The sequence below is a fragment of the Hemicordylus capensis genome, chromosome 16, assembly GCF_027244095.1.
Source record: "Hemicordylus capensis ecotype Gifberg chromosome 16, rHemCap1.1.pri, whole genome shotgun sequence".
Classification (NCBI taxonomy): domain Eukaryota; kingdom Metazoa; phylum Chordata; class Lepidosauria; order Squamata; family Cordylidae; genus Hemicordylus; species Hemicordylus capensis.
This window is the reverse complement of record NC_069672.1, coordinates 8,576,498-8,587,135: the sequence shown is the minus strand read 5'-3', so window position 1 is coordinate 8,587,135 and position 10,638 is coordinate 8,576,498. Positions and strand designations below refer to the sequence as shown.

Below are 10,638 nucleotides of genomic sequence, written 5' to 3'. Positions count from 1 at the left end.
GGGAGAAGGCTCCATCTCTCTGCACCTGCCCCCCCCACCCCCCACAGGGCATCAGCTGCGACCCCAGCAGCAGCAGCACCTCTGAGCCAGGCCTTCTTTCCACCAGCGAGGGCTTGCAGGGCGAAATGTGGCAGGCAGCTCTCCAACAGGTGCAGCTCCTTCTTTCGGGGACGCTTTGGCTGAGCCCCGAAAATGAAGGGACTCCCCCTCCCCGCCTCTTCATCAGGCCCACCCCAGCTCCCTCCCACCATTGCAACAAACACTTGCTGGGTGACTCTGGGCCAGTCACTTCTCTCTCAGCCCAACCTACTTCACAGGGTTGTTGCGAAAGAGAAACTCAAGTATGTAGCACACCGCTCTGGGCTCCTTGGAGGAAGAGCAGGATATAAATGTAGTAGTAGGAGGAGGAGGAGGAGTAGTGACAACAACAACAACAACAACAATAATAATAATAAATAATACATGACAAGGTAGCAGGGATGATACACTGGAACATCTGCAAAAAATACAAGCTACCTGTAGCCAAAAATTGGTGGGACCATAAAATTGAAAAAGTTGAAGAAAATGAAGATGTAAAAATATTATGGGGCTTCCGACTACAAACAGACAAACATCTGCCACACCATACACCAGATATAACTGTAGTCGAGAAGAAAGAAAAACAAGTTAAAATAATCGACATAGCAATACCAGGGGATAGCAGAATAGAAGAAAAAGAAATAGAGAAAATCACAAAATACAAAGATCTACAAATTGAAATTGAAAGGCTGTGGCAGAAAAAGACCAAAATAATCCCAGTGGTAATTGGCACCCTGGGTTCCAAAAGACCTCAACACCATAGGGGCCACAGAAATCACCATCAGCCAGTTACAAAAAGCAACTTTACTGGGAATAGCCTATATTCTGCGACGATATCTATAACAATTGACAATAGAATTCAGTCATCCCAGGTCCTTGGGAAGGACTCGATGTCTGGATAAAACAAACTAGTCAATAACACCTGTCTGACTGTGTAAACAAGAAATAATAATCATAATCAGAGCCAGCGTGGTGTAGTGGTTAGAGTGCTGGTCTAGGACCGGGGAGACCCGAGTTCAAATCCCCATTCAGCCATGAAACTAGCTGGGTGACTCTGGGCCAGTCACTTCTCTCTCAGCCTAACCTACTTCACAGGGCTGTTGTGAAAGAGAAACTCAAGTATGTAGTACACCACTCTGGGCTCCTTGGAGGAAGAGCGGGATATAAATGTAAAATAAAATAAAATAAAATAAAATAAAATAATAATAATAATAATAATAGACACCAAAACACAGCTGTGTTCTTCATTTTAGTGGCAGCAATCAGAAGATTCTAAGTCTCCCTAATGGCCAATGCTTTCTCTTCCCTTAATAGTTTTTTATACTGTCTTTTCATTTCTATCAAATCCTGGGCCGTGAATATGTGGGAGCCCTCAGCATATATTTTAAACGCATTGATAAGGTTTCTTTTTTCCTCATGACAACCGGCATCAAATCGAGGGCGAGAAGACAATTTCCGGGTCATGTTAGATAAGGATTTCGTAGTGGCTAGTGCTGTAATAGTGGCTGTAAAAGAAGGACCAAATTGTTATAGTATTCTAGTATCGTACAGCTCTCGCAGGAGTCGTGCGACCCGGTAATTAAAGCAGTTCGTAGACTGCTAGCTTGCTGTGAGCTTAAAATCGTGCTTACTAAATTTTGTTGTCTGGAGGACCATTTTACAGGATGCAAACATTGCTCCTCCTCTCTAACCGGGACCTGGTTCCAGTCCAGATGCAATTTCCCCTTCCAGCCTATGATCAAATCCATTGGGAAATGATCACTCTGCAGGCGACTAATTATATGGAATTTCCTTATGTGAGGTGCTAGATTGCGGGATATGGCTGTGAAATCGATAAGTGAGGGTCTGCTGGGTAGTCACTCAAAGCCGCCCCATTCAGCAAAAGCAAATCTGCCTTGCGAAAAGTCTGAAGTAGATTCTTGGAATAGCAAGATGTCAAACACGGCAATAAACATCAGAAATCCAGAACCCTGAGAATATCAGGCTACCAATCAGGGGAACCCAAAGCAGAGGAAAACAAGGAAAGGAAAGGAAAGGAAAGGAAAGGAAAGGAAAGGAAAGGAAAGGAAAGGAAAGGAAAGGAAAGGAAAGGAAAGGAAATTCTTCCTTGGCTCCCTTTACTCCTAAAGCCCATCTGCCACCATGTCTTGAGTGGGACATCATAGCAGTAAGCTTCAGCATTTATGTGAGCAATCTCATAATTTCATATTACTCGTGTGAACATTGTTTTACAAATTTAGCTTTCTCATTTATACAGTCTCCTTCAAATAGGCCCTTCTCCTGAAGAGTCCCTTTCATAAGCAGTTCATCTCCATCTGTGACAAATAATGCTTTCCCTTAAATTCTACTTCATATCCTCTTTCAGTAGCATAACTCCCTGTCCTCAAGCACTGGGATGTCTGTAACAATCAGTACAATAGTTTCTCCCTTGTCCGATTGACAGCACAGACTTGCTGTTCATCTGCCTTCTGAAAAGAATGGTCTTCCACCTTCAAAGTAGAGGGGATCTTTGCAGTGGGTTACTAATTCAGTGCTTTTCTTTAATTAGATTATGGGTTGCCCCAGAGTCAATGCAAATTCCTCTATAATGGTTTGTACAGATTCCTCTAGAATGACCTGCCGAACTGGCTCCAAAACTCTCTGTCCTGACTTGATGAAGTTTCTGTCTGGAGGCCTTCTGTCTGGAGGCCTGCCAATTGTATGAGTGCATTGCCCTGATCCCCGATGAGTCATCCATTTGGGGATGCACTCCGAATTGCTCTCCACCAGGGATCCCTTTCTTCTGGGAGCATTGTGACTGCATATGCTTAGAGTTGATGCAGAGGTAACATATTTGTTAACATTTACCAAGTTTGGAATGCAGTTCTTGCCTACCCTCCTAATTTCCTTTCATTGTCTTAATGACTGATATTCTGCTACCTAAAAATTTCAGTCAAGCCATCAAGGCAGCTCAGTGTTACAAAGAAAGGGGGGAAAGGGGAATCCCCTCACTATCGCTACTCCTAATGCCCCTCATGGCCAAAAAGAGAGAGAATGCAGAGAGTCAATACGGTAGGAGCTGTATCCCCAACAGGTTCTATGGTGTTTAGTAAGAGCACCCTCCACGCACCTTAAAGGAAGCCCCCAACACCACCAAAACGGTTCAAACGCCAGTCTTTTGAACTACCTCTGTGATCTGTGCATAGACGGCCAAACCAGTTTCTGCACACGCCTATGCTATGATATTGATTAAGCAGTCCAATCTGGCTGGTTTTTCCCCCATGTGTATTCTATGGTGTTGATTAAGTTGTCCCCTCTGGCTGAAGCTCTTTCCACACTCCAAGCATTCATATGGTTTCTCTCCTGTGTGGGTTCTACGGTGTATATTAAGGTATCCTCTCTGGCTGAAGCTCTTTCCACACTCCAAGCACTCATATGGTTTCTCCCCAGTATGGGTTCTATGGTGTATAGTAAGCTCTCCACTTGTGCTGAAGCCCTTTCCACACTCCAAACATTCATATGGTTTCTCCCCAGTGTGGATTCTGTGGTGTATATTCAGATATCCACTCGTGCTGAAGCTCTTTCCACACTCCAAGCATTCATATGGTTTCTCCCCAGTGTGGGTTCTATGGTGTATAGTAAGTTCTCCACTCGTGCTGAAACTCTTTCCACACTCCAGGCATTCATATGGTTTCACCCCAGTGTGGGTTCGATGGTGTCTAGTAAGCTGTCCCCTCGTGCCGTAGCTCCTTCCACACTCCACACATGCATATGGTTTCTCCCCAGTGTGGGTCCTGAGGTGTAAACTGAGGAGTCCAATCCGGTTGAAGCTCTTGCCACACTCTGAACATTTATGTGGTTTCTCCCCAGTGTGGGTTCTATGGTGTATAGTAAGTTCTCCACTCGTGCTGCAACCCTTTCCACAATCCAAGCATTCATATGGTTTCTCCCCAGTGTGGGTTCTATGATGAATAGTAAGCTCTCTACTCCGGTTGAAGCTCTTTCCACAGTCCAAGCATTGATATGGTTTCTCCCCAGTGTGGATTCTATGGTGTATAGTAAGCTCTCCACTCGTGCTAAAACTCTTTCCACATTCTAAGCATTCATATGGTTTCTCACCAGTATGGGTTCTAAGGTGTATATTAAGGTATCCTCTCTGGCTGAAACTCTTTCCACACTCCAAGCATTTATGTGGTTTTTCCCCAGTGTGGGTTCTATGGTGTTGATTAAGCTGTCCACTCTGGCTGAAGCATTTTCCACATTCCAAGCATTCATATGGTTTCTCCCCAGTGTGGGTTCTACGGTGTATAGTAAGCTCTCCACTCGTGCTGAAACTCTTTCCACACTCCAAGCATGTATGTGGTTTCTGACCAGTGTGGGTTCTATGGTGTCTAGTAAGCTCTCCACTTGTGCTGAAGCCCTTTCCACACTCCAAGCATTCATATGGTTTCTCCCCAGTGTGGATTCTGTGGTGTATATTCAGATATCCACTCGTGCTGAAGCTCTTTCCACACTCCAAGCATTCATATGGTTTCTCTCCAGTGTGGGTTCTATGGTGTGCAGTAAGCTGTCCTCTCCGCCTGAAATTCTTTCCACACTCCAAGCATTTATGAGGTTTCCCTTCTGCATGCATTTCTCTCTGACATTGAAAGCCTGGTTCAGAACTTAAGTTTTTGTCATGCGGTGGGTACGAGCTTCTTTCTCTTTGTTTCTGCATTATTTTTTGGACTGAGATGCAGAAGATGCTTTTTCTATTCTTCAATTTTGCTTCAGTTTTTGGACTCTCCTTTGCCCTCTTTTTCCGTCTGGCAGCTCCCAAAAATCATCTGCTTAGGCTTCCTCTATGGATTGTCACCTGCTGTAAGGAAGAGAGAAAACTGCTCAGAGCCTGCAATTGAAAAGGAGCCTTAAGCAGAATGTATGAGAAGAAACTGTGGAGATGCAAACAAAAGATTTATCCGCTTTGGGTTAGGGTTTGATGGCTATCTGATTACACGAAAGGCCTTGGACTCGGATTGACCAAGGAACGGGGAAGATATTGCCAACAGAACTGGCTTAGACCAGTGGCGTAGTGAGCTCACAGGCAGCTGGGTGACCGAGTGCAGCCAAGATGGCTTCCCCCCCGCCCCACCTTTCCCCACCACACTCAAAGAAAGTGCACGAGTGCCCTAAGCCACATCCCCTACATCTGAAACCGCTGAACAAAAAAATACTACCACTATCGTTGCCTTGACCAACCAGTCACAGGTATAATTCTTCCATATTTAAATGTGATAATAATAATAATAATAATAATAATAATAATAATAATAATAATATTTAAGTGGGAGGAGAGCTGGTCTTGTGGTAGCAAGCATGACTTTTCCTCTTAGCTAAGCAGGGTCCACCTTGGTTGCATACAAAAGGGAGACTAGACGTGTTTGCTCTGTAAGATACTCCCCTCGGGATGGAGCTGCTCTGGGAAGGGCAGAAGGTTCCAAGTTCCCTCCCTTGCTTCTCCAAGTTAGGGCTGAGAGAGATTCCTGCCTGCAACCTTGGAGAAGCTGCTGCCGGTCCGTGAAGACAACACTGAGCTAGATGAATCAAGGGTCTGACTCCGTATATAGCATCTTCCTATCTTCCTATGTACAGTCGCCCTCAGTCCAGCAGAGGGCTCACTCCATGTCTAGGATGGCTCAAGGCAACAGCTCAAGTGTTCCTGCAGCATCCAAAGTGTTTAAGGTCCTTGCATGGCCAGCGCCCACCCCCCTTCTGCCTTCTCCTGACAGCCTTTCTCTCCCACACGGGGCTTCTGGCCGTGGCCATCCCTCCCAGAGCCAGGTCTTCATCCCTTCCACCTCCCTCTGGCCCCCAACTTCCTCCCCGACTGGCCTTATCCGCCTGGCTCCCAGCCAATATGAAGGCACAAAAGAGACAAGTTGCCTCCTCTGCCTGGTCTCTGCAACCCCATCACAGAGTCCCTGGAAAGGAACCTTCCAAGGAGGGCTTCCCTCCTCCAGCACATCCCGTGGGGAAATCCCTCATAATTTGCACACAGAATTTGCTGTGTGGGTACTTCATACCGCGGACCTCTGAGAGCAACCTCCCTCCCTGACCTGCAGCGCCACACAGACTTCTTAAAGGCTTGATTCTGTCCCATTGGTCTGACACTCTAACCACTGTGCCCCACGGTCACTTTTGCACAGAGCTGCTTCTCTGGCCACAGGACAAAACCACAGCCCCTTTTTATTTATTTATTTATTATTTATTTTTACATTTCTATACCGCCTTTTGTTAAAAACACAACCCCAAGGCGGTTTACAAAAATTAAAACATACAATAAAAAAGCAATAAAAAACATCAAGCTAAAAACATATAAAAACAGCCATAAAAACAATACAACAGATAAAAACACACAGAAGCCGCAGTAAAATTATGTAAACACCTGGGTAAAAAGCCAAGTCTTTACAAGCTTTCTAAAAGCCGTGATGGAGTCCGAGGAACGAATGGCCACTGGGAGAGCATTCCAGAGTCTAGGAGCAGCAACAGAGAAGGCCCTGTCCCGAGTGCATGACAGCCTGGCCTCCCTCATTGTCGGCACCCGGAGCAGGGCCCCCTCAGATGTCCTCGTCAGACGGGCAGCAACCCTTGGGAGCAGGCGGTCCCTCAAATACCCCGGGCCCAAACCGTTTAGGGCTTTAAAGGTCAAAACCAGCACCTTGAATTGGACCCGGAAACAAACCGGCAGCCAGTGCAGCTCTTTCAAAAAGGGGGTGATATGTTCCCAACGGGCAGCTCCAGATAAAACCCTCGCTGCCGCGTTTTGCACTAGCTGCAGTTTCCGGATATTCTTCAAGGGCAGCCCCATGTAGAGCGTGTTACAGTAATCCAGCCGCGATGTGACTAAGGCATGGGTAACCATGGCCAGATCTGCCTTCTCGAGAAAGGGACGCAGCTGGCGCACCAGCCGAAGCCGTGCAAAGGCACCCCTGGCCACCGCCTCCACCTGAGCTTCCAAAAGCAGAGCCGGGTCCAGTAATACCCCCAAGGTGCGTACTTGCTCCTTCAAGGGGAGTGCAACCCCATCTAGAACCGGTAAAATCTCCTCATTCCGATTGGCTCTCCTACTGACCAACAGTACTTCCGTCTTATCCGGATTCAATTTCAGTTTGTTAGCCCACATCCACCCCATCACGGCCTCCAGCCCCCGATTCAGGACATCCACCACCTCCCTAGGATCAGATGACAAGGAGAGATAGAGCTGAGTGTCACCCGCATATTGCTGACAACTCAGTCCAAGTCCCCGGATGACCTCTCCCAGCGGCTTCATGTAGATGTTAAACAGCATGGAGGACAAGACTGATCCCTGCGGGACCCCACAGGCCAACGGCCACGGGGCCGAGCAGTAGTCCCCCAGCACCACCTTCTGAACCCTCCCCCCAAGAAAGGACCAGAACCACTGCAACACAGTGCCTCCAATTCCCATACTCAAGAGGCGGCCCAGAAGGATACCATGGTCGATGGTATCGAACGCCGCCGAGAGGTCCAGCAGAACCAACAGGGACGCACTCCCCCTGTCTAGTTCCCGGCGTAGGTCATCCACTAGAGCGACCAAGGCAGTCTCAGTCCCATACCCGGGGCAGAAGCCAGATTGAAAAGGGTCCAGATAATCCGTATCATCCAAGACCCTCTGCAGCTGGGACGCCACCACACGCTCCATCACCTTGCCCAGAAAGGGAAGGTGGAGCGTGTGATGGTGTCCCAGCTGCAGAGGGTCTTGGATGATGGCCTTGAGCAGGCCAAGATGAGCAGCATCCAGCTGGGGGGCTGCAGGATCAGCCCGGCAGAAAGGAGGGGCCCCTCCAGGGGTAAATGCAGGTAGGGGCGTCTCAGTCTCTAGATTCCATTATTATTATTTATTTACACAGTCAGACAGGTGTTATTGACTGGTTTGTTTCACACAGACATCGAGTCCTTCCCAAGGACTTGGGATGCCAGAATTTTATTGTCAATGTCATGTTGTTTATTTACGGTCATAGACCAAAATTTAAAGCATCCACAATAATACACATGATATAATCATAATATATACATGATATAAACAGAAACAGAAACTCATCCTAATCAGCAGTTCCCAGTTTGCATAATCTGGTTTACCATCTGTCGTCTGGCATTCTTAGCTGCCTCACAGAACTTAGCAACTTTAATTGTTACTTCCTCCTTCTGATCTGAGAGCAAACAGTCAACGTAAAATACGTCAATGTTGTTGCTGTGGTTATAGATATCGTTTATCATTATCATTCTCATTATTCGATTTCTATACCGCCCTTCCAAAAGTGGCTCAGGGCGGGTGACACAGAGAAACAATATATAAATAAGATGGCTCCCTGTCCCCAAAGGGCTCACAACCTAAAAAGCAACATCAGATAGACTCCAGTCACTGGAGGGATGCTGTGCTGGGGACGGAGAGGGCCAGTTACTCTCCCCCTGCTCAATAAAAGAGAATCACCACGTTGAAAAGATGCCTCTTTGCCCAGTTAGCAGGGGTGTGGCTGAGAAGTGCCTTTGATTCAGCCCTTTCCTGGCCACACACCACAGCCAGCCTCCTGCCCTCCTGCAGGGATTCTCCTCGCTCATCTTGCCTGCTTTTCCTTGCAGAGATCCCCTTCCCGGCCTTCATGGAGGGAGGAGGGAGGAGCTGGGCAGCCCAAGGCAGGTGCCGGAGCCAAGCTCCTGGACAGGCAAGATCCCAGGCCTGGCAGGCAGCAGGCTTCCCTGGCCATTCCTGGTGTTGGGCATGGCCTGAGTGCTCCTCGCTGCCCCTCCTGGTCCTACTGCCCTGCCCTGCCCTTCTGCAGTGGGCCCGCGAGGAAAGCAGCTGGCTGCTGAGTGGAAGGAGCAGCCCAGAGCCTCTGGCCCCCTCCTGGGCACTGGAGATCAGCTGCAAAGGCCGCTGTGTCTGGTCCGGGGAAGAGAGCCAAGCTTCTCCCAGCCCCCTGCTGCTGCCGCCCCAGGGCTCATCCCAGCACAGAAGACATTGGAAGCTGCCTTATACAGAGTCAGACCCTTGGTCCATCTAGTTCAGCATTGTCTGCCCAGACTGGCAGCGGCTTCTCCAAGCTTGCAGGCAGGCGTCTCTCTCAGCCCTATCTTGGAGATGCCGCCAGGGAGGGAACTGGGAACCTTCTGCAGGCAAGCGGGCAGGTGCTCTTCCACTGAGCTAAGGCCCCGCCCCCTAAAGGGAATGTCTTCCTGGGTAGTCTCCCACTCAATTGCAAACCAGGGCAGACCCTGCTTAGCAAAGGGGACAATTCCTGCTTGAAAAGGGAAGGGCTCGTGATGAGCCCAGCGGAGGAGGGTGCAGCGAGCAGGGGCCAGCCCAGCCTCCCCAGGGGTGTGGGGCCAGGATCAGACCATGGGCTGCATTGCCTGGCCCGTGACCAGTTTGGTAGCCAGACGGAGTCTTTTACTAGCCAGCAATGCGTCTCAGCCCCACCACCAGGAGATCCACGAGATCCAGTCTAGATGAGCAGGGCGAATCAAAGGAAAGCCAGTTTCAACCCTCCTTGCTGGTTGCAAAGCGTAGGATGCAAAACAGGCACGCACCTTGGGGGTCCCAGGCAGAGTTGTATCATATGGATGAATAGCTGGCACTGGGCATGATAAATTCGGACCTCCGTCTGGGTCCCTTTGCTCTCCGGTGCAGCAGCTGGCGAAGCAGAACCGCCGACTGCGCATGCTCAGCGGCCAGAATGCCCTAGACTACTACAGCCACCTAGAGGCAAGACGCCTGCATGGGCTGCAGGTGCACTCGCGACTCAACTTGGCTATATATACTTATAAGCAATGGCGCGGGGGTCGGGGGGGGGGGGGAAGCGACACACAGGTGGCCTTTTGCAGGCCGCTCTCAACAGGCGCAGCTCCTGCTTCGGGGAGTCTTCAGCTGAGCCCCCAAGCGCCTCCCCCTCCCCATCCCTCATCCTGCCTGCCCCAGCTCCCTCCCACCATTGCGGCACAGACATTAAACCTTTCTCCAGAGAGAAAGAGAGAGAGAGAGGAGGGACGGGACGCCTAGCAGTGAGAGCATCGACTGGAGCCCAGCCAACCAGCCAGCCACGCGGTCCCTGCAAAGGACCTGGGGCAAGAAGACACTTTCCCGGTCTGTCTTTCTTGCCACCCCACTAGCAGCCAAGTTTGCCCCTTAAGGAGACCCAAGAGCCCGGGGAGCCCTCGGAGGCCTGATCCAGGGCCCGTGGGGCCACTCGCTTCGCCTTGGGTGCCCTTTGGACCCACCTTTACGAAGGGGTGATGCTGCTGCTCTTCTGCTTGGACTCCTCCTTGCTGCCGGCCCCCTTCACTCTTCTCTCCATGGAAAACACGCACGATGCGTTTGGGAAGCTGCGTGGCATTTCTATTTTATTTGTTTCTAAGTTTCCATGTTTAGAAACACTTTCGTTCATATGCACTTCTTGATTGACTAACGTAACGTTTGGCCGCTCCCCTCTTGTTTGCTTCGCCGCCGAGACGGGTATGAGGACATCGGATTTTAGAAACGGGAGGAACCTCAGAGGCCATCTAGTCCAGCCCTCAGTTTGTTTGCTT

At 49.4% G+C, this 10,638-nt stretch overlaps 1 protein-coding gene across 4 annotated transcripts; it reads right to left on the bottom strand.

The window, feature by feature from the left end:
• Window positions 1-446: 446 nt before the first annotated feature.
• LOC128338419 (zinc finger protein 546-like) lies at window positions 447-10,557 on the bottom strand. 4 transcript variants are annotated; one of them, XM_053280825.1, is made up of 2 exons: window positions 10,330-10,557; window positions 447-4,915 (listed from the first exon to the last, which is right to left on the bottom strand). In XM_053280825.1, exon 2 carries the CDS (start codon window positions 4,772-4,774, stop codon window positions 3,290-3,292), a length of 1,485 nt encoding a protein of 494 aa, XP_053136800.1. In that variant the 5' UTR covers window positions 4,775-4,915; window positions 10,330-10,557; the 3' UTR covers window positions 447-3,289. The 4 variants fall into 4 exon arrangements, with proteins under 4 accessions (XP_053136800.1, XP_053136803.1, XP_053136804.1 ...); XM_053280828.1 differs by having other exon boundaries at window positions 447-4,912; XM_053280829.1 differs by lacking the exon at window positions 10,330-10,557 and adding an exon at window positions 9,643-9,771 and having other exon boundaries at window positions 447-4,912.
• Between the last annotated feature and the right edge of the window lie 81 nt (window positions 10,558-10,638).

Coding starts and splice junctions, on each gene's coding strand:
- LOC128338419 (XM_053280825.1), bottom strand. CDS start 4,774: ATGCAGAAACAAAGAGAAAGAAGCTCGTACCCACCGCATGACAAAAAC.